This window comes from Cryptomeria japonica, unplaced genomic scaffold, assembly GCF_030272615.1.
Source record: "Cryptomeria japonica unplaced genomic scaffold, Sugi_1.0 HiC_scaffold_102, whole genome shotgun sequence".
Taxonomy (NCBI): Eukaryota; Viridiplantae; Streptophyta; class Pinopsida; order Cupressales; family Cupressaceae; genus Cryptomeria; species Cryptomeria japonica.
Window position 1 is genome coordinate 239,611 of NW_026728924.1, and position 25,539 is coordinate 265,149.

Sequence of the window (25,539 nt, forward strand, 5' to 3'; positions counted from 1 at the left end):
TCTCTTTCTAGTTCAAACACCACTATACCCAAGAAAGAAAAGCTTAAGATGAAAATAGTAGGGGAAGGTCCTGGGGAATACAATTTAAGCCAACTCTTTTGTGTTGGACAAATGCCCACTTCTCTTAGGACACATGGTAAACCTCAACAATTACTTCAACAACCACTGATCAAGCTAGCATGTACAAGACTTTCATCCTTGGAAAGAGTCAAGAAGAAGAAACTAGAGATGAGGACTTAGCAGAATGGATCTATAAAGATCCCATCACCACCAATTCTCCGCAAGCTAAGCTTCCCACGGATCAGTATGACAAAGGCCTTCTCATTATGCAAAGAATGGGTTATGATGGTTAGAGTGCTTTGGGACCTTGCAAACAAGGAAGACATGAACTGCTGCAGCCGGAATTAAAGCCCAAGGATAATACAGGACTAGGCTTTCAAAAGGAGATCCTTCCTAAGCTCAGATTCAAAGGAAAAACTAACCAACCACTATATCAGCCTACTACAAAGAGGTCCCCTTTGATTATAAAAGCAGCATCAAACACCATGGCAAGTACCCCATCAAGGCTAAAAATCTCAGCACAACCACCTACAATACCCATCATCCCACCAAGCAGACCAGCGATCCCACCCGCAATAGCAATAACATCAATAGCACCATTAGCAGCAGCAATTGTATCAGAACCCATGACAGTATCTACGACACCAAAAGTTCCAGCAGAAGCAATAGAGTCAACACTACCGATACTCCCCGTATCAAATTCATTGATCCCCATAATCCTTCCTGCAGTACTGATCATTTCATCTACAATGGTACATCAACCAATCACACCAGCAGTATTTAACTCAAAAGACATCCTAGTATGGTATAGTAATCGGATACTGGAAAGTGACTCAGAGACTGACTCACATGAATGGGAATTTGATTCCATCTAGCTTAATACTTTAGATGAGGAAGACACATCACTACCTCCACCTTGCAAAGACATCCCTATTTATGGAGAAGCACAGATAAAGACCTCTTGGGTTCCTGAGCTAAAAACATCTTCCATAGACCCTACGTCCCATCCTATGCCTGATTTTGATAGGGAGAGTACCATCAACGACCTTCACCACAACATCTTAACCCTCACTAACACATCTAATGAACTTAATCTAATCGATGAGGTAATGCCCATTATCCATCCTAAACTCATCAAATGGAACCAGCTTAATCCCCCATGTCTGGACCTTTTCCAAAATGATGAGGCAATCATTGACTTTTTGGAACTATGGGATAACATACCGAGCGGGGATCACAAAGTTGGATTTGCCATTGAACTTAATAGCGCATCATACTTTGGGGCGGATGCCAAACCTTTCAGCTGCAAAAATATAACAATAAAACATGGATCTTCTAGTGAAAACCACATTGTGGTACTTTTTGATCCCACAAAAGTAAAAAGAAAAAGTGTATCCAATAGTGAAAACCTCTCTGAGGCACCAGAGGATGAAAGGTTTGACATTCTCCTTGCTAGTACACAATAGGAATGATCAACAATTCTCATCGAAGAAATAAAAGAATACAATGTGGGGACTCTTGAAATGCCTCACCACATACATCTGGCATCTCTTTTAACTCCAGAGGAATAGGCTAAGTTTGTAGAGTTCTTCTAGAAGCATTAGATCAACTTCGCATGGTCATATGCAGACATGCCTAGGCTTGATCCTGATTTAATCATGCATCACCTCACCATAGTAGAAGGAGCCAAACCTGTCAAGTAGACACTTCATAAAATGCATCCTCAAATTGAAGTACTAGTCAAAGCAGAACTTAAGAATCTCCTATATGTTGGTTTCATTAGACCAATTGATTATGCAGATTGGATATCCAATATTGTGCCTGTCGGAAAGCCAAATGGGGGCATCCATATCTGTACTGACTTCAGAGATCTGAACAAAGCATGTCCTAAAGATGACTTCCCCTACCAAACATCGACATAATAGTAGACCTAATAGTAGGCCATGCCATGCTTTCACTCATGGATGGCTTTTCAGGGTACAATTAGATAAAGATCACACCAAAGGATCAACATAAGATGACCTTCACATGTCTATGGGGAACATACTACTAGAATGTAATGCCTTTTGGTCTCAAGAATGTAGGAGCGACCTATCAATGAGAAATGACCACCATCTTCCATGACATGATGCATACTATAATGGAAGATTATGTTGATGACTTACTTGCAAAATCACTCATAAGAGAAGTTTATCTGGAATTATTAGATAAAATCTTTGATAGATTGGAACAATATCATGTTCGATTCAACCCAAAGAAATGTGTCTTTGGAGTAACGTCAGGGAAGCTTCTAGGATACATCATCTCAAGCAAAGGTATTGAGGTCGATCCAGCAAAGGTCAAAGCAATCATGGACATGCCACCTCCAAATAACATCAATCAGCTAAGGACATTACAAGGGCGGCTTCAATCCATCTGAAGATTCATTGCACAACTGGCACATAATTGTCACCCATTTACACACCTATTACACAAAACATCCACTTTCAATGGGATACCAGATGCTAGCAAGCATTCCAGATGCTTAAAGACTATCTCATGAATACACCATTGTTGATCCCACCAGATCCAAGTAGGCCTTTACTACTCTATATATCAACAACACATACAACATTGGGTGTACTATTGGCACAACACAATACAGAAGGGAAAGAGTGTGCTATTTACTATATCTCTCGCACACTGGTTGGCTATGAACTCAATTACACACCTATTGAGTGAGCTTGCCTAGCAGTAATCTTGGCAACCACTAAACTGAGGCACTATCTGTTAACACACAAAGTACAGCTCATTGCGAAGATCGACCCACTGAAGTACTTACTCAACAAAGTAGCATTGACTAGCCGCTTGGCCAAATGGGTGATGATTCTAAGTGAATTTGACATCGAGTATGTGGACCATAAAGCTATCAAAGGACAAGTTATTGCATATCAATTGGCTGATGCACCACTCATAGGCGATCATCCTCTCATTTCCAATTTTCTAGATGAAGAGATATTCATGATCACAACATCACAACCATGGAAATTATACTTTGATGGTTCATACACTAGGCATGGCTCGGGGGCAAGCATTTTGTTTATCACACCTCAAGGTGATAGCATCCCGAAGTCTTACAAGCTCACATTTCCATGCACAAACAATGTAGTTGAATATGAATCCTTGATCACAGGACTCAGGCTAGGCATACAATGGAAGTTACAAGAACTACAAGTATATGGTGACTCCCAACTGGTCATTTGATAAGCAACTGATGAATATCAGACTAAAGATGACAAACTCATGCCATACAAACAAATGGTGGACAAATTAAATGCATCATTTACTACTATCACCTTTGAGAAAATACCAAGAGATCAGAATCGAGCTACTGACGCTATGGATACCATTGCATCTCTCCTAGATCTTCCATAAAATTCAACACGCTATGAGTTCTTGGTAAAACAAACTTTGATCCTCGCTTATGATATCCCTGAATCTGAGATGATATGTCGCCTTATCGGTTTCGAATCCCCATGGTATGGTGAATTCTACACCTACCTGCACGATCACATCCTTCCTCCTAACCAATTGAATAACCAACGTAAAACCTTCATTTGCCAAACCGCTCGATATACCATTATTGCTGAAACCCTATATCGACGCAGTCTTGATGGTACTCTCCTTCGATGTCTGGAATAGGATGAGATAACAAAGGCCTTGGAAGAGGTACATGAAGGAATTTGTGGAACTCATGCAAGTGGTCTGTCACTCGCCAAGAAACTCCTTTGCACGGGATACTATTGGCCATCTATGGAAAAAGACTCCTACTACTTTGTCTGAAAATGCAAAAAATGCCAAGTTCATGGAGACCTGATACATGCACCGGCACAGGAATTGCAACCAATCACAACACCATGGCATTTTTGTCAATGGGGCCTTGACCTTGTGGGTAAAATCCATCCATCTTCATCTAACAGCCACAAATTCATTATTACCGCCACCAAGTACTTCACAAAGTGGATCAAAGTTGTTCCACTTACCCAAGTCACCGGCAAGCAAATTGCCTCATTCATCCTCAATTACATCATCTGTCGATATGGTGTACCCATGTCCATCATAACAGATAATGGACTTCCATTCAAAAATCAGGATGTTTGTGAGCTCTGTGAGAAATTTCACATCCAACACCGCTTTTCCACTCCCTATTACCCACAAGGCAATGGTCAGACTGAATCATCAAACAAAAACATATTAAGAATCCTAAACAAGACAGTCAATGATGTCGGTCATGATTGGCATGTTCAATTAAATCTAGCACTATGGGCATACCGCACTAGCATTCGAACCCCTACAGGTGCAACTCCCTACTCACTGGCTCTGGCGCAGAAGCTATCTTACCTGTCAAGGTTTAGATACCATCTCTATGGGTTTCCTTGCACAATCTCATCAATTGTGAAGCATACAGACTATCACGTCTCCAAGATTTAGAGCTACTTGATGAGAAATGACAAGTTGCATACAATCACCTCAAAGCCTATCAGTAGCACATGAGAAGGAGCTATAATCATCGAGTTAGACCTCATACATTCGAGGTCGATGATCTTGTTCTTCGAGAAAATCCTCGTAACCAACCAAATAGAGAACATTAGGGAAAGTTTGAATCAAATTAGCTGGGGCCATATGTTATTATTGCTTTATTTGGGTCTGGGGCATATCAGTTGGCTACTTTAGAAGGAGAACCACTAGCAGATCCGATCAACAACATGTACCTCAAATGGTTTTATACATAAGCTGCATAGAACATCAGGCTCCCATACATACCGACAAAAATCAACCAAAAACATTCAGATAAATGACCTGAAGAAAATACAAAAACACCAAAATAGTAAAGAAAAATCAAACATCTAAATGGTGAACAACCACTCCGGTGGCACCTTGGGTAAGTACGATGGTGAAAACCTGGCAAACAGGCGCCACTCATAAAGGCTATGACTCTATTGTCTTTCAGACTTGTTGCGATCATATTTATTTTATACACACATCCATCATTCCAAACTGTGGCTTCTTATTGATCTCCAATCCAATATAGTACTTCATGCATCTTGCATCCCGCTTTTTCATAGTCAAGTCTAAACTAGGGGCAATGCCCTTAACCTATTGATGGAAGGGGATTCTACATTTTTTTGTGATTCACTAAGTTCTTCATTGCAAAACTATATCACAAAATACCAAAAACATTCAAAACTATCTCACAAAATACCAAAAACATTCAAAACTATCTCTCAAATTCCAAAAACATTCAAAACTATCTCACAAAATACCAAAAACATTCACAAAAAATCACAAAATCCAAAAACATCCGAAAACATCAAAAATCACACAAAAACATGGCAACACATTGTACATACTCATCCGAGCAGATACCAAACAAGCATTGTGAAATACTCCAAATGATGACCACTTATCCAATCGACCAAACAATCAACATCAACACTCAAACTATCTTCAAAAAGGATGCATCCTCCCTTACCAAAACAAAGACAAGATGACATTTTCTTTGACAAAGAAAATTAAGTTTAAGCTATCAAATACTTGGTTGATCTATGGGGTATTTATTCATATCAGGTTTCTACAACATTGTTTGTGTATCTTTGGCGCATTATTCCGATGAAGTACTGGGGCATGTCCTAATGGTGTTTACATGGGAAGTTCACTAAGCTATGTGATCTTATGCAAAATGCAGTCATAGATCACTACGACTTGCTGACTACAGCGTATACCTCGACCATATGAGCATGAACCATTACCAAGGATCCATATTCTTTATTCTTTATGTATGTTGTTTACTTACCAGTCCAATGCTCTTTCTTTGGTTCCTCCTACCTCATCCAAATTGGATAAAGATTTTTATCTCTTATTACGGTATGAACTTGTCTCAGGATATGATCGGCAAAAGATCAAGGAGTACGTTCCAAGTCATGCATGAAAGGAGATGATCCTTGTCTCTTCTGCAAGCAATACTCAAGTCAACTTGACCCATTATATCAAGTTGTTTGTATTAACTTGCTATATCAAAATCCATGTAAGGAATACTCAGGTCATCTTGAATCATTATGTCAAGATGCTTTAATTTTCTTACAACATTTTAAAGCTTGATGATGAAAAATAAAGCACTATGGATCGTCATTTCATCTCATCTGTTTATATTGCATTCTGTTGCATACCGTCCACCCATTTACTCATTTATTTACATGATTTTTGAATGCAAAATGTGAACAAAGTTAATATGAGCAGTTATTCGAAAATTGAGTTGGTTTTGGATACCAATCACGACAGAGCACTCTGATACATTATCACGTGCATCATGCAGAGTCTAAACAACCTTGCATTCATCCCATCATCATTTCATTACATTTCAGTCGCATTTGCATTATTCTTTAGCCATTCATTAGCATGTATTTATTATCATTTAGTTGCACTTACCACATATAGTTCATTCTCATTTTCTTGCATTAGTATCATTGTATCCTTTCATTATTACCCTCATAACATTTAGATTCACTTACATAGATAATTATCCTTATTTGCATTTCCTACCATGATTACTCATAACATTTAGATTCACTTACATAGATAATTATCCTTAATTGCATTTCCTACCATGATTACTCATTACTATACATTCATTTAAACATCCGTTAGTGATCATCATTTATCATCATTTCCACACTTATGTATCATAGATTTGTTTAGGTTTCCATAATTGCATACATTCATTTATCTATTCATTAGTTAAAGTACATTCATTCATCCATTTTATCTCACTTAGGATTCATTAGATTGCATTCATTATCCCTTTTAATTGCATGAAGGTGCGGTTATTAAGCATGAGTTGCATTATCAGTACATTATCATTTTACTTCATCATATTTGGGCATTTAGAATCATAAAACCATTTGTCTCAAACATTGGTTCATACATTATAGCATATGCATTCATTTAGAAATCATCATTTAAACATTTGTACTTTACATTTGTTTATCCATGTTACATTTATTTTTAACCATCTAGATGCATATACATAAATAAATCATTCATTCAAAATCATTTGCATTAACATCATTGCATATCATTATCCCATCATTGTGTTAATATAAAGTACAAAATACTATCTATACCATCATAAATCATCATTTTATTCTGCATACATGACCATCATGACATTGCATACATCCGACATTCTGTCCCAAAAAAATCAAAATGCACACATATATCAACCTACATCCACATGTTAGCATCCAACATCATACAACATGCATATAGACATCATGTAAAAATAAATCATCATAAAACATGCATATAGGAATCATCTCATAAACGCATACATATAGCAAAGTACAAGTATCCATCTAAGCATAAACTGCATACATAATCAAAATGCATATCATCACAAAACTATGGGATCTCCTCATATATATCATCTCATGTATCAGAGTACAATGAAGTCTACAAAATCGGCTACTAAGAGCCATCCAAGACATAGTCCAAGTTAACAATATAAATACATGCATGCAAAAATTCTCTCTCAAATGCCACTCTGACCAGATGCTGCACCACCATGACCACCTACTCCCCCACTAGTCCCTGCACCATTTGATCTATCTCTCCATGGAGGCCCCATCAAACCCCCACTAGCTCCTGCGCCACCTGACCTATCTCTCCGTAGAGGACCCATCACACCCCCACTTCTCTGCATCCTCTAAGACCACTTTGATCTGGCCTGCCACATTTGTGAATAGCTCAGTGCTCGCTGACTAGCTGGCACCACTTGCTCATATAAACCTCGCCAATACTCTATCTTAGCCTGTGCTCACCGGACCTCCCTCACTAAAGCCTCCATAGCCGACCCTTGTCCCGATACTCCCTCCAAGGCCCGCACTCTCTCCTGCAACTGAGTCACTCTCTCCACTGCACCATCCCTCTCCCACAACACTACAGTCAGCTCTGACTCTTGTGCAAATAACTGCACATCTCAAGCTGTAACCTCCACCTCCAGATCCTCCACCTATGTCTTGGCTGATGTAAGTCGAGTCTACAAATATAATATCATATGATCCCGAAGATCACCACCCCCTATGGCTCCCTCCCCTATATCCATAGGTACCTCACCTGTAGCTCCCTCTCTAGTGGCTCCCTCCCCTCTATCCATTAGTACCTCTCTGTCCCCCATACCTTTCCCACCCAATCTAGCTCCTCCCGACATCAAAGGTCCCTATGATATCCGCAATGGAAAACTGCCTCTCCCTCTCCGCTACACTCGCCCACCACCTCCACCATCCCCCCTCCTCCTCCTCCATCACCACCATCCCCTCTTGCTCCTCCATCTACTATAGGTCCTCAACCTCCTCTCCTCCTTTGTCTCTATCCCGTCTCCTCCTCAAAATAAAGAATTGGCTCTATTGGATATGATATCTGAAGTATCGGATGAGCTGCCATATACTGCGTATACTCTTCCAACACCCCTACATCTACCACCCTCGGCCGTATATCCCATGGTCTCGCCTGTAGCATCTAAAACTCTGCCAATGCCTGATCATAAGGTAGTACTAGACCCCATGTGTACCTCTCATGAACCACTCTGGCATACTCTCCTGATCTCCTAGGCAATCCCTGCTGCTGTCCAAACTGTCTCATAGCTCTGCTCGGCAACTGTCTCTCCACATGGTAGGTTGTCCTCCCAATGAGGAATCAGGTCATGAATACATATGGCAATGCCTCCGCATCATCCTCCCAAGGCTCACACTCAATATAGGGTCTCCAGATCACTACATCCAAATCATCCAGTGCCCGTTGCCACCACTCTAACTTCCCCAAGTGGGCCTGACTCATCATACCACTATATATATACATATACGGTTGGTCGACTACCCGAAATCTTAGACTCACTGGTCGAGTAACTGGTAGGTGCTCCCACGCCAAAATATGTAGCAATGTCACTCCCACTGCCAATGAGCCCCTCCTGCGGTATACTACCTCATGAAGCTCCTGATATAGGTGCGTTATCACGCACAGTCCCCATGCAAACCGGGTCCCCTTTGTAATCATTTTCTCAATAACCTGCCCCCAACCAATGGCCAGACCATGTGATTGCTTATCCAGACACAATAGCCCCCCAACGATCCCTGATAGCACTGTTGGTAATGGCTCGTACAATGCAGCAATATCCTCCTAGGCTATAGAGCCATCATCAATATACACGTCCTCATCAAAGAATCTCTGCACCGCTAGGGTACCCCATGCTCTATCGTATGTCATCAGCTCACCTCGAATAGGTATATGCAGGATGCGCCATACATCCTCTAGTGTCACAGTCATCTCCCCCTGCGCCAATTGAAACGTACATGTCTCACTATGCCAACGCTCTGCCAATGCTATCATCAGACCGTGATTCATCCGAATCACAGGCATATGCATCACATCATACAGGTCAGTCACTGCAATGCAATCCACTTCGGCCTCTGTCAGCTGATCACGCAGCCCCTATGTGGCGGGATGTCTTTCGTGCAACTGTAAGATGCGTAGATCCTCTTACACAAGTGCATCAACCATTATCATCAATTGTTTTGTTTCAAACTTTCTTAAGTTTAAACCTAGACTATCAACAGATACTTTGATCAAGTATCTTCAGGTCTCAACAGGTAAGAAATCATGGCACACCTAGACTTCAACAAACATTTATCCTAATGACCTAAGTCTCATCAGGGCTGCTATGGTTCAAAACAACTCTCACTTCACATCTCCATCCATCCATCATTGGCATCTAGAGATTATTTGTTCAAACACTGTGGCATCTATTTTTTCGCACAAAAGTGCTACTTTGCACACAAAAGCGCTATCTGCTAACAATAGCCCCACTTCCCTAACAAAAGCGCTTAAAGAACTATTCAAAAGTGCTCAAACTACAAAAGCGCTACATTAGCTATGCAATAGCATTGCTTTACATCACTAGCATTCAATCAACTACTCAATAGTGCTGAACAACCAATAGCGCTCAAACATCTATACAATAGCACTAATATTTGCAAAAGCACCCAAATGACTGCACAATAGCGCCATTGCGGCATAAAAGCGCTAGTTAAATCGACAAAAGCGCCAAAACACAGTTTCAACGCTATTGTCTCGACTCAACTTGGACCTAGCTAAAAATGCATCAAAAAAAGTGAAAAATTCAAAAACTCAAATTCACATACAGCTCGTCCGTTGTCATCTGGCCACTGGAATCGTCAGACTCGCTCAAGTCGATGCTCTGCTACTGGTACCGGCATCCTGACTGCTCCTTGCTCTTCCAAAAAATCACTATCAGAGCTAAAGTTTCACTATGGACGCGAATGCGAATGAGCCTGGTTCTACCCCTTTCTCCCCATATAAACCTTTTATCATAACCGTAATTTTCCCCCGCTCACCGCCGTGGTCCCCGTGAACTTCCCGAGCCTTCCATTTCTTCATTTTATCTCTGATTTCTTCTATTTTTCACTAGCATTGCTAACTTCTTCTCTTCTATCACTCTGCCAATTTTCATTCTTTTTCGAGAGATTGCCCGATTTTTTGAAATTTTTCGGCCCATCTCTCAAGGGGGTATACCACCCATTAAACCAACATTTTATGGGGCATTTCTTCACACTTATTTTTCTTTCTTTGAAACAATGGGATAAACCACATCGTCTCAAAGAGGGGCAAATGTAGTCACATAAATCTGTCGACTTTAATTAAATAAATATTTGCTATTTATTTGATTAAAAATCTACTAGCCATTAGTTAATTAAATTAATATTTAATTAATTCATCTTCAAACATTCTCCTATTAATTAAATAAATTATTCAATTTATTTTAATTCATTCATTATACCAAATTCACAATCAATTTAAATGAATAAATTTTATTTATTTAATTAAATCCCCCTTTTCCTCTTTTAAATAAATTAAATAAAACATTTATTTAAATCATTTATACCCCCACTTTCATTTTCCTACAAATACAACTTGCACACATTTATTGAAATAAATTAATTTTATTTTAAATAAAATACTATTTTTCTCTCACCCACCATCTCCCACTTGCCCTTCCTAAATTCTTCTAGAACCTATCTAATCCTAATCAATTAACTTAATCCATCCCCTAATTATTGTCACATTCCTAAGCAACTTGAAGTCACTTCTCAAAGACTTCAAAGTCTTTGAAAAGCATTTAATGTTTTGTGTGTTCAACAATCTAACCTCTAAAGTCTTCCAAAACCACTAATGGCTCTTACATGACCATTAATGGCTCTTACATAACCATTTATGGTTAATTCAACTTGTACTCATGTGTCTCCTCAAGTATTTATTGCTTTGACCATGGTTATCCCTTTTGCCTTTGCAAAAGAGTTTATCCATTGGATAAAAGCTTTATTCTTTGAATAAATAATTTATTCCCTCAACCTAGCCTTGACCTTGACTCCCAAGTTAACTCTCAGGTCATATCAAGCATTTAATGCTTATTCCCTCTCCTCTCAACCTATCTCACATTGACACTTGTCATCCTGGGATTGGGTTGAAAGCTCTCACATGGATTGAATATCATTCAATCCCAACCCTTGTCGAGATTACTCAATCTCAACCATCCATTGCTCCATTTTACCTATAAATAGAGCTCACATTTCTTATTTTTAAAATCCTCAAGCATTTAGCATTCATAGTCATAATCCTGAAAACTTGTATGCATCTAAATTATAGAAATTTTTTGAGAGCATTTAGAATAAACCACTAATATGTTGTTATTTTGGCCTAAAATAAATCATTTTAGCATCATAGCATCTAATATTAGCTTTTATTCACATTTACATAGCATTTTAGAGTAAACATTTCAATCTTGAACCTCCATAAGCATCCATAGTGCAAAAAGCTGCTGAGAGCTACACTAGTTTGGAACTTGGAGAGGAGAGGAACAAAGGAGAAGGAGCTAAGAGCATGGTAGAAGGCATCTGGAGATGTCTTCTTGCATTTACATTCGTAGTTAAATGATTTACTTTGTTTTTGGTGTCTCTTTTGATATGCCTGCTTAGAATAGTTTTTGGTTGATTAACACTAGCAGTTTCTTGTGTTTTTGTATGTTATTCCACCACAGGCTTTAGTCTAACTTTGCCCCATTTCGCAACGCATCACATAGTATATCTTACTTTTCCTTGGTATATTTTCATTGAAAGCATCTGCTAAACACTTTAATGTCTGTCCATGTAAAGTTGGAATGTCTATGAGTCAGTGGCTATTTCTCTAGGATCCTAAGTTTGTCTATGAGTCAGTGGCTATTTCTATAGGATCTAGGATCTATTGATTTGGGAACCAACAAACTGCACAGGTCAATTTAAGAGTGCTTGTATGTTTTATTGGCTAAGTATAATGCATGCAGAGAGGGGTGTACCTCATATTTTTAGAAACAACCTGTCAAAGTTTGATAGTTTTTTGCACTTAGGTCATGTAAGGGATATCGTCGTTAGGGTATAGTGCTAAGAATTAGAGTGAGTTTGGGGGAAAAACAAGGCCATGAAAAGGGTAAAATTATGTAATTAGATGTGTTAGCACTGAGAATTCATGCCCACAATGAACAAAATGATAAATAGGGCTTGTTCTGACTTTTAATTGAATGCCTCTGATGATTTTTGTGTCAACAAAAAAACTACTGCCCTAGGAAAACGACTCTGAATATCTAAAATTTGAGATAGGTTATTGTAGAGAGGCCTTACGTGACCCTGTAGGTTTATACAAATAATTCACAAGTACCATAGATTCTAAGAAATAGCCTTTCAAAGTTTGACATATTTTTGTACTTAACAGACAATGCTGCTAGGATATGGCATTGAGCATTCAGGTGAGTTGGGAGGCAAAACAAGAGTATCCTTAGGGTAAAACTGTGTCACCAAATTTCGCAATGACTTGTCCTCCGTCATTACTAAGCATGATTAACCATACTTATTACATCCACCTAAACAATAATTTTTTTTGGATCGAATATGTCAAAGTGTATAGGAGGTAGAACATTAAATCAAATCCAATTTTGTTTATTTGTGATTTTTCATTACTAATCATCCATGTTATGATTAATAACAATACCAATATGGTCATTAAATTTGGTGAAGTTGCCCAAGGCAACCAAATTTATCACTTAAGATTTAGATAGAACAAATTATATCGAACCTCAAGATTATACAGTATAACAAGCTATTATTCATTATTACTTTCAAGATTAAAGTTTCAAAGAATGAAGACATGCACATGAGCAAAATATTATATCGAATCTCAACTTCTATATATCAAATTGTCGAATAATTGTGTATGTCGATATACAAAAATGGACTAAACTGTTGGCATTTGGCATTATAATAGACAAGGGGAGATTGTTGGCATTTCAATAAGGATATTTAGAAGGTTGTTGATGATTATACATAAAACTGATTAAGGATGTTTACTATCTTAATATTATTATTTTGTCATTGATGTCAAGAAATTGTTTTTCTAATTTAGTATGATATTGCCATATCTTGAGAAGTATGATTTGAAGATTATAAAGATGTCAGTAAAAGACACAGATAAAATATGATGGATAAGGGGAGAAATAAGTTATTCAATGGACAACTATTACTGAGTTAGGCAATAATGAGATCATGATGATTAGATTGTTTTGATATCCTACATATGTTATTGATTGAAAGGTTAATAATATACTATGTTACCAAGCAAAGAACTTAGTCAGTAAACTCTAAGGAACCTAGTCGGTAAACCCTAAGGTTATCGCTATCAGTTAATGAAGGTAGAATGTCTACCGAGTGAAGTTTAGTATTTATCGAGTTGCAACCAAAATACATTAAATGATTACATGCATTATTTAATGAAGGAAGCTGATGAGATGGCTATGATTAAATGATTGGTATGTCGTGAATGAAGTTTATTAAAGAATCTATGGCAAAGGAAAATCGATAGGAAGATCTACAGCTTAGATTGAACTACAATACCCTAGCACAAGTTCCAAGAAATGTATGCAAGTTCCAAGGCAGGGTAAAACGTTTTGAGATCAAAGGATACATTGAACCTAGACAAAGTTTGAAGATCTAATGACTATGATTGATCATGGGAAATGTGATCAAAGAGATTAAGTGGTTGGAAAATTGTTTATAAATAGGGAACTGTTGATAAACAATGCATGCGGGCAAGTGTATGCACAGGGATGCTACATAGTGATTACCAAGCATAGAAGCTTGAAGACCTGTTTTGAATAACAGAGTATAGAGCCCTGTAGATGGACAAGATTAGTTATATGTCAATATTGTATTGAGCAAATAAGAATCTGCTTTAACATTTTAGATGTGAAGTTGCAGATAGATTTTTATTACTGTTATTTTCTGAAGTGATAGAAAATCTCTTAACCGAGTGGACTTAAAAATCTTATTTGTAAAACCCTCTAGCAAGGTGACATTCTGATTGAGTGTTTGAAATCCTTTAACAAGGTCACTTCTAACAAGGTGAAGATCCTAACAGATATGTGGGAAATCCCTTAACCCGGTCACATCTAGCAATGTGTTTGTATTCTTTAACAGGATTTGCTTTTAACCGAGCATAATCTAGAAGAGTATATTTCTTAGTGGGTTCAAAATCCCACAGTGGTTTTTTCCCTATTTGGGTTTCATGTTAAATCCGGTGTTATGAGTGTTATGATGTTTATATGCTTTTGAGTTTGCATGTTTAGTAGTTTTGGTTATATTACTGAAGTATATGTTACCGAGGTTGAATCTGATATTTTTATGGAAGATTAAGTTTGTATGATTCACCCCCCCCTCTCATCTTATTAGCTTGGCATTTGTACTTATCTTTAAGTATCAGAACTATCAATTGGTATTAGAGCTTTGGAATCCGGAAGGAAAAGTTTAAAGGTACTTTAGGAAAAGATCCAAAGATGTATAAGAGGGATGCACCGAAGCTGAATAAGTCAAGTTTCTCTACATGGCAGAAAAGGATGAAGCTGCACCTATCAGGAGTTGGAGAATATGATGTATATTATCTGGAGAATGATTTCATCACACCGAGTACCTATCCATTGACAATGGAAGAGATAAAGGCAAAGAAAGAACATATCCAAGCAATGATTGAAATAACATCTGCATTGACCGATTCAGAGTTTAATGATCTAGAAGGCTACAATGATGCAAAGGCAATGTGGGACAAGCTCATATCTGTGTATGGAGGATATGAACATGTTCAAAGAGAAAGAGTAGATATTCTAAGAGGAAAACTTGAATCTATGAGGATGAATGAAGGTGAGAACATAACCCAGTACAATACAAGACTAAAGGAGATTGTCAATCAAATCAAAGGAGCAAGTGGAACTATTGAAGAAAAGGATATAACAAGTAAGTTATTAAGAATCCTTCTACCGGCCTATGCAATCCGAGTCTTTGCAATCAATGAATTGAGGTATGTACCTAATATGCCAGTTTCTTTAGATGCTACTATTGGTAAGCTACATGTATTTGAGTTAAGTAACTTTGATAACAGTGGGTCATCGGTAAATAAAGTTGAATCTGCATTTAGTTATTTTCATATTGGTGAATCTGATGATTACAATGATAGAATGAGTAAGTACACTAAAGGGGATCACAGTGGAGCAAGTGAAAGATTTCGTAAGAACATGGAGGAAGTACACAAATTGTATGAGGAAATCAAAAAGCAAGAAGAGTTTGAAGCACTATTAGCCAAAAGGTTACTGAGAGGCAAAGGTAAGTATAAAGGAAAACTACTTTTGAAATTTTTCAATTGTGATAAGATAGGACATATGGCCTCTAATTGTCCTCACAAAGATTCTACTAAAAAGAGAGATTACTGAGATGATAGACAAAAAGATAATCATTACAGAGGATACCGAGACTTTAGAAGAAGACATAGAAAGTCATGCTTAATAGCCGATGAGGAATCCAATGATGATAAATCAGATGAAACTGATACAGAGGAAGTAGTTTATGTGGCCATCAAAGATGGATCGGATCAAGAAAGGTATGAAGAAAAAGCCCTTATATCTCACATAAATACTAATGACTCTTGGATCATAGATAGTGGATGCTCACATCACATGATAGGTGATAAACACAAGTTTGTTATGTTAGAAGACTATGATAGAGGCTATGTAAGATTTAGTAATGATGCACCATGTCCGGTAAGAGGTAAAGGATCCATAACACTTCTTGACAATGCAAGATGCAATGATGTTTATTGGGTTGAAGGTTTGAAATACAATTTGTTGAGTGTAGCACAACTAAACAATACAGGATACCAAATAGAATTTCAGAAAGGAATTGTCAAAGTTCATGACAAGCATGGAAAGTTAGCTGCTACTGAGACACAAACAAAAGGTAACACATTTCACCTTGACTCAACTCAGAATAAATGTTTGTATGCAAAGATAGATGATACCTGGTTATGGCATAAAAGGTTTTGTCATGTAAATTTTGATAATCTGATCAATTTAAGAAAGAAGCATCGAGTAAGAGATCTACCGAGTCTTGAAAAACCTAAGAATGCTATGTGCCGAGGATGCCAGATGGGTAAAATGACAAGATCAAGATTTACAAGTAAGTCCTACACCTCCAAGAGAATTTTAGATCTTGTGCACACTGATCTTTGTGGTCCTATGAAAGTTCAAAGTTATTATGGTGATAAATATTTCATATTATTTGTGGATGATTACTCAAGGATGATGTCAGTAATGTTTTTAAAAGAAAAATCAGAAACTTTTCAAATGTTTAAATGGTATAAGGCAAGAGTTGAAAATGAAACAGGAAGACAACTGAAGTGTCTTAGATCAGATAGAGGAGGAGAGTTCACATCTGATGAGTTCAACTTATTCTGCAATGATCATGGTATAAAAAGACTAGTCTCTGCACCGAGAACTCCACAACAAAATGGAATTGCTGAGAGAAGAAACAGATCTATTGTGGATTGTGCCAGAACCCTAATGATTGAAAAGAAAGTGCCACAAACATTTTGGAGAGAAGCAATAAGCACTGCAGTTTACACCTTGAACAGAGTACAACTGAAGAAAGGTACTTTGAAGACACCATATGAAATCTAGTATGATAAGAAAACTAATGTAAGTTATTTTAAAATCTTTGGAAGTAGATGCTATGTACACAAGGATGATAGAAATGGCAAGTTTGATCAGAAAAGTGAAGAAGGAACATTTCTTGGTTATTCTTATAGAAGTAAAGCATTTAAATGTCTGATGAAATCATCTAACAAAATACTAGAAAGTGTAAATGTGAAAATTGATGAATTTACAGAAAGAAATGATGAAGAAAATTCCAAGGAACCAGAAGATTATGATGAATTTGTCTATGTTCAACAGACAAGTCCTACCGAGAAAACTGCAGAAGGAAATGAAGAGAATATCCAGTTACCGAGTGATGAAGAAGAACATACAGAGCCTACCGAGCCTGTATTAGCCAAATATGTCAGAAGACATCATGCACCAAGTCAGATTATAGGAGATAAGGATGATCCAGTGATGACAAGGAACAAAATGAGACAGAACACATGTCTGATATCTGAATTTGAATCAAGAATAGTGAAAGAGGCATTTAATAGTGAAGATTGGATAAATGTTATGATGGAAGAGATTAATCAAATCAAGAAGAATGACACATGGACACTGGTCCCAAGACTGAAGGACAAAAATGTAATTGGTACAAAATGGATTTTTAGAAACAAGCTGAATGAAAAAGGAGAGGTCATTCGAAATAAAGCAAGACTAGTTTGCAAAGGATATGCCCAATAAGAAGGAATTGATTATGGTGAGACTTCTACACCTATAGAAAGACTTGAAGGAGTAAGAACATTGTTGGCATATGCTGCTTACAAGAATTTCAAGGTATATCAAATGGATGTCAAATCTGCATTTCTAAATGGAGTATGAGAAGAAGAAGTTTTTATTGAACAACCTGAAGGATTTGTTGAAGACAATAATAAAGATCAGGTATGTAAATTGAACAAAGCTTTATATGGTCTGAAACAAGCACCTAGAGCATGGTATGAAAGATTGCACTCTTATTTAATCAAGATTGGTTTTATAAGAACAAGTGAAAACAACAATATTTACATGAAGAATGATGAAAATGGAATACTGATCTCAGCTATATTTGTTGATGATATTATATTTTGTGGAAATGACTCTCTATATAAGAACTTTGGAAATGAAATGAGCAAAGAATTTGAGATGTCATTAATCGGTGAGATAAAGTATTTTATAGGTTTACAAATACTGCAAATGAAAGATGAGATTTTGATTACTCAATCCAAGTACATAAAGGAAATATTGAAGAAATTTGGAATGGAGGATTCAAAACCAGTAAGTACTCCTATGACCACCAACTATAAATTATCAAAAAATGATGAATTTGCATCTGTTGATGAGACACTTTACCAATCCATGATTGGAAAGTTGCAATATGTTGTTCACAATAGGCCAGACATAGCACATGTGGTAGGTATAGTTGCAAGATTCTCTGTAGATCCTAAGGAAACACACATGACAACAATCAAGAGAATTTTTAGATACTTGAAAGGCACTGAAGATTATGGCTTAGTATATCAGAAAAGAAATGACTTTGATTTAAAAGTTTATATTGATGCTGATTGGGCAGGCAACATTGGTGACAGAAAAAGCACAAGTGGAGGAGCTTTCTTTTTAGGAGAAAGACTAGTGAGTTCGCTTAACAAGAAACAAGGATGTGTTTCATAGTCAATAGCAGAAGCTGAATACGTTGTTGCAGCATTGAACTGTACCAACATAGCATGGATCAAACAACTATTGGAAGGTATAAATGAGAAAGTTATCGAGCCAGTAACTATATTTTGTGCCAATACTAGTGCCATTAACATTTCAAAGAATCCTATTATGCACTCTAAGACAAAGCACATCTCTATCAAATATCATTATCTTAGAGAAGAAGCTCAAGAGAAGAAAGTGGTGTTGGAGTATGTTAGTACAAAGGAACAAATAGAAGATATCTTCACCAAGCCACTGCCAAGGGACACTTTTGAGTATCTCAGAAGTAAGTTAGGGGTCTTACCCCTAACTTCTACTCACTGATCGAGTTGAGTGAAAGCATCAATTCGATGACTCTACAGAATATCTTTTTAGGAGTTGATGCTGATTTACACACTTTAGGATGTTTTCTAAAGGTGTGCAGGAAACAATACAGGAAATAATATAGGGAACAGGAATTGAAGACATAAATGCTCTGACCGAGACTAAGTTGACACATAACAGCAGGAAATCACTTCATACAGGAAGAAATTATGTTTTAGTTCTTTACTTTTTGGCATTGTTGTCAAAGAGGGAGAAGACTGAAGAAGAGGAGAAGACTAATGTATGGGGGAGAATTCTGATGACATGGGGAGAGCATTTCAGCATTTCAGAATCTCATAGCAATCCGAATCAAGTAGGTCAAATCAATTGGTTTTGCCATCAATGCCAAAGGGGGAGATTGTCGGCATTTGGCATTATAACAGATAAGGGGAGATTGTTGGCATTTCAATAAGGATATTGAGAAGGTTGTTGATGATTATGGGTAAAATTGATTAAGGATGCTTACTGTCTTAATATTATTATTTTGTCATTGATGTCAAGAAATTGATTTTCTAATTCAGTATGATGTTACCATATCTTGAGAAGTATGATTTGATGAGTATAAAGATGTCGGTAAAATACATAGATAAAATATGATGGATAAGGGGAGAAATAAGTTATTCAATGGCCAACTATTACCAAGTTAGACAATGATGAGATCATGATGATTAGATTGTTTTGATATCCTACATATGTTATTGATTGAAAGGTTAATACTATACTATGTTATTGAGAAAAGAACCTAGTCGATAAACCCTAAGGAACCTAGTCGGTAAACCCTAAGGTTATCGCTATCAGTTAACGAAGGCAGAATGTCTGTCGAGTGAAGTTTCATATTTATCGAGTTGCAACTAGAATACATTAAATGATTACATGCATTATTTAATGAAGGAAGTTGATGAGCTGGCTATGATTAAATGATTGGTATGTCGTGAATGAATTTTGTTAAAGAATCTATGGTAACGGAAAATCAACAGGAAGATCTACAACTTAGATTGAACCACAATACCCTAGCACAAGTTCCAAGAAATGTATGCAAGTTCCAAGGCAAGGTAAAACATTTTCAGATCAAAGGATACATTGAACTTGGACAAAGTTTGAAGATCTGATGGCTATGATTGATCATGGGAAATGTGATCAAGGAGATTAAGCGATTGACAAATTGTTTATAAATAGGGAACTGTTGATAAACAATGCATGCGGGCAAGTGTATGCACAAGGATGCTACATAGTGATTACCGAGCACAAAAGCTTGAAGACCTATTTTGAATAACAGAGTATAGAGCCCAGCAGATGGACAAGATTAGTTCTATGTCTATATTGTATTGAGCAAATAAGAATCTGCTTTAGCATTTTAGATGTGAAGTTGCAAATAGATTTTTATTACTGTTATTTTGTGAAGTGACAGAAAATCTCTTAATTGAGTGGACTTAACAGTCTTATTTGTAAAACCCTCTAGCAAGGTGACATTCTGATGGAGTGTTTGAAATCCTTTGACAAGGTCATTTCTAACAAGGTGAAGATCCTAACATATATGTGGGAAATCCCTTAACCGGGTCACATCTAGTAATGTGTTTGTAATCTTTAACAGGATTTGCTTTTAACTGAGCATACTCTAGAAGAGTATATTTCTTAGTGGGTCCGAAATCCCGCAGTGGTTTTTCCCTATTTGGGTTTCCACGTTAAATCTAGTGTTATGAGTGTTACGATGTTTATATGCTTTTGAGTTTGCATGTTTAGCAGTTTTGGTTATATTACTAAAGTATATGTTACCGAGGTTGAATCTGATGTTTTTATGGAAGATTAAGTTTGTATGATTCACCCCCCCTCTCATCTTATTAGCTTGGCATCTATACTTATCTTTAAGTATCAGAACTATCATAAACCAATAAGGATGTGAAACCAATAATTTTCTATACAGAAAAAAATGACAACTATGTTAAACTATCAATCTATGTACACGTGCATAATCATTATAAGTTCTATAAACTCTTAATTCAATCAAATTTGCATTAAATTACCTTTTCCTTGTCTATCATTGCGCTTCTAGAGTGTAGATAGCACCACACTTCCCTTGCACTAGGTGTATCCTACAAGAGTAAAATAAGCTAAACATGTAAGTTAATATATAATTTAATTAATGAAAATTTAAATGACAAACATGTATACAATAAAAATATAAACAAATAAGTGAAAAAAATATATACCATGTAGTTGTGAAGGCCAATTGAAATGGCCGAGAGGGTGGTCTCTTGGACCTGTCATGTCCTCCTCAAACATCAAAGTAAGTTTTGATACTAAAAGCAAAGTACAGATGCCAATATCTAACAAGATGAGAGGGGGGGGGGGTGAATCATACAAACTTAATCTTCCATAAAATCAACAAATTCAACCTCGGTAACTTATACTTCAGCAATATAACCAAAACTGCTAAACATACTAACTCATGAACACATAATCATCATAACACATATAACACCAGATTTAACGTGGAAACCCAAATAGGGAAACACCAGTATGGGATTTCAGACCCACTAAGAAATATACTCTTCTAGAGTATGCTTGGTTAAAAGCAAATCCTATTAAACATTACAAACATATTAGTAGATGTGACCTGGTTAAGGGATTTCCCTCAGATCTGTTAGGATCTTCACTTTGTTAGAAGTGACCTTGTCAAAGGATTTCAATCACTCATTTAGAATGTTACCTTGCTAGAGGGTTTATAAATAAGACTGCTAAGTCCACTCGGTTAAGAGATTTTCTGTCACTTACAAAATAACAGTAATAAAAATATATCTGCAACTTCACATCTAAAATGCTAAAGCAGATTCTTATTTGCTCAAAACAATCTAGTCATAGGACTTATTTTGTCCCTCTACTGGGCTCTCTACTTTGTTATTCAAATAGGTCTTCAAGCTTCTGTGCTCGGTAATCACTATGTAGCATCCTTGTGCTTACACTTGCCCGCATACATTGTTTATCAATAATTCCTTATTTATAAACAATTGCTAACCACTTAATCTCCTTGATCACATTTCCCATGATCAATCTTAGCCATCTGATCTTCAATCTTGACTAGGTTCAATGTATCCTTTGATCTGAAAATGTTTTACCTCGCCTAGGGACTTGCATTCCTTTCTTGGAACTTGCACAAGGTTATTGCGGTTCAATCTGAGTTGTAGATCTTCCTGCCGATTTTCCTTTGCCATAGATCCTTAACAAACTTCATGCGTGGCATACCAATCATTTATATATCTCCAGCTAATCATTGTCCTTCATTAATTAATTCTTTTATCCATCCACTATGATCTGTCATAACTCAGTTGCAACTCGGTAAATACTAAACTTTACTCGGTAGACATTCTGCCTTCATTAACCGATATCGATAACCTTAGGGTTTACCGACTAGGTTCTTTGAATAACTTATTCCTCCTCTTATTCATCACATTCTTTCTGTGTCTTTTACCGACATCTTAATTCTCTTCAAATCAATCTTCTCAAGATATGGCAACATCATACTGAATCAGATAATCAATTTCTTGACGTCAATGACAAAATAATGTTATAAAGATAGTTATCATCCTTCTTCAGTTATATCAATAATCTTCAACAACCTTCTCAATATCCTTACTGAATATCAATAATCTTTCTTTCTATTGAAATGTCAACAATCTCTCCCTTTGGCATTGATGGAAAAATGAACTTTTAAATGGTAATACCAACAAGATATTCAAATTGATTCAGATTCAGATTGTTGTTAGACTTCTCCTGTTATCCTTTTGTTGTTAAAATCTTCTGGAGTCTTCTCCCTTTTTCATTAGGCTTCTGAGCTGTTGTCTTGCATTTAGTCTTCTCCATTTTTGCAATCTCCTCCCCCTATCATTAGTCTTCTGTTATCTTCATCATTTGGGATTTTACCATTTAGTCTTCTCCCCCTTTGACAACAATACCAAAAAAAGTAAAAGAACTAAATCATGATTTCTTCCTCTGTGAAGTGATTTGCCTTGCTATGTATCATCTCAGTCTTGGTCAGAGCAACTTGTCTTTATTCACTATTTCTTGCACAACTTTAGAAAACCTTCTAAAGTGCGTAAATCAACATCAATCCACACATAATATTCTGTAGATTTATCGATTTGATGCTTTCACCGAACTCTGCCAGTGAGTAGAAGATAGGGGTAGGACCCCTAACTTTCTTCTGAGATACTCAAAAGTGTTCCTTGGCAATGGCTTTGTGAAGATGTCTGCTAATTGCTCCTTTGAACTGATATATTCCTGCACAACTTTCTTCTCTTGAACTTCATCTTTGAGATAATGATACTTTATAGATATATGCTTTGTCTTAGAGTGCATTACTGGATTCTTTGAAATGTTAATGGCACTAGTATTATCACAGAATATAGTTACTAGCTCAGTACCTTTCTCATTTATACCTTCTAACAGTTGTTTGATCCATGCTATATTGGTACAATTCAATGCTGCAACAACATATTTAGCTTGTGCTGTTGACTGTGAGATACATCCTTATTTCTTGCTAAGCCAACTTACTAGTCTTTCTCCTAAAAAGAAAGCTCCACCACTTGTGCTTTTCCTGTCATCAATGTTGTCTGCCCAATCAGCATCAGTATAAACTTTTAAATAAAAATCATTTCTCTTTTCATATACTAAGCCATAATCTTCAGTGCCTCTCGGGTATCTGAAAATTCTCTTGATTGTTGTCATATGTGTTTCTTTGGGATCTGTAGAGAATCTTGCAACAATACCTACTACATGTGCTATATCCGGTCTACTATGCACAACATATTGCAACTTTCCAATCATAGATCATTAAAGTGTCTCATCAACAGATGCAAATTCATCATTCTTTGATAGATTATAGTTAGTAGTCATAGGAGTACTTATTGGTTTAGAATCCTCCATTCCAAATTTCTTCAAGATTTCCTTTATGTACTTGAATTGAGTAATGAAAATCTCATCTTTCATTTGCAGTATCTGTAAACCTATAAAATACTTTATCTCACCGATTAGTGACATCTCAAATTCTTTGCACATTTCATTACCAAAGTTCTTGCATAGAGAGTCATTTCCACAAAAAATAATATCATCAACAAATATGGCTGAGATCAGTATTCCATTGTTCTCATCATTCTTCATGTACATATTGTTGTTTTCACTTGTTCTTATAAAACCAATCTTGATTAAGTAAGAGTGTTGTCTCTCATACAATGCTCTAGGTGCTTGTTTCAGACCATATAAAGCTTTGTTTAGTTTACATACCTGATCTTTACTCCTGTCTTCAACAAATCCTTCAGGTTGTTCTATATAAACTTCTTCTTCTAGTATACCATTCAAAAATGCAGATTTAACATCCATTTGATATACCTTGAAATTTTTGAAAGCAGCATATGCCAACAATGTTCTTACTCCCTCAAGTCTAGTCATGGGTGCAAAGGTCTCACCATAATCTATTCCTTCTTCTTGAGCATAACCTTTGCAAACTAGTCTTGCTTTGTTGTGAATGACCTCACCTTTTTCATTTAACTTGTTTATGAAAATCCACTTTGTACCGATTACTTTTTTGTCCTTCGGTCTTGGGATCAGTGTCCATGTGTCATTCTTCTTGATTTGATCAATCTCTTCTATCATAACATTTACCATATCTTCACTGTTAAATGCCTCTTTCACTATTCTCGGTTCAAATTCAGATATTAGACATGTGTTTTGTCTCAGTTTGTTCCTTGTCATCACTGGATCATCCTTATCTCCTATAATCTGACTTGATGCATGATGTCTTCTGACATATTTGGCTAATATAGGCTCAGTAGGTTCTGTATGATCTTCTTCATCACTCGATAACTGGACATTATCTTCATTTTTTTCAGCAACTTTCTCGGTAGGACTTCTCGGTTGAACATAAACAAATTCTTCATAATCTTTTGGTTCTTTGGAATTTCCTTCATCATTTCTTTCTGCAAATTCATCAATTTTCACATTTGCACTTTCCACTATTTTATTAGATGATTTGATCAGACATTTAAATGCTTTACTTCTAGAAGAATAACCAAGAAATGTTCCTTCTTCACTTTTCTAATCAAACTTTCCATTTCTGTCATCTTTGTGAACATAGCATCTACTTCCACAGATTTTAAAATAACTTACATTAGGTTTCTTGTCATACCAGATCTCATATGGTGTCTTCATAGTTCCTTTCTTCAGTTGAACTCGGTTCAGGGTGTAAACTGCAATGTTGATTGCTTCTCTCCAAAATATTTGAGGTACCCTTTGTTCTA

General features: G+C 36.6%; 1 protein-coding gene across 1 annotated transcript in view; it reads right to left on the reverse strand.

The window, feature by feature from the left end:
• Positions 1-493: 493 nt before the first annotated feature.
• LOC131865142 (peroxidase 51-like) overlaps positions 494-25,539 on the reverse strand; it is a gene marked incomplete at its 5' end in the record, with an annotated part of 47,557 nt that continues 22,511 nt past the window's right edge. Inside the window, one exon of the mRNA XM_059215314.1 lies at positions 494-696. Coding sequence (XP_059071297.1) covers positions 494-696 — 203 coding nt within the window. The remainder of the gene's footprint in view (positions 697-25,539) is intronic.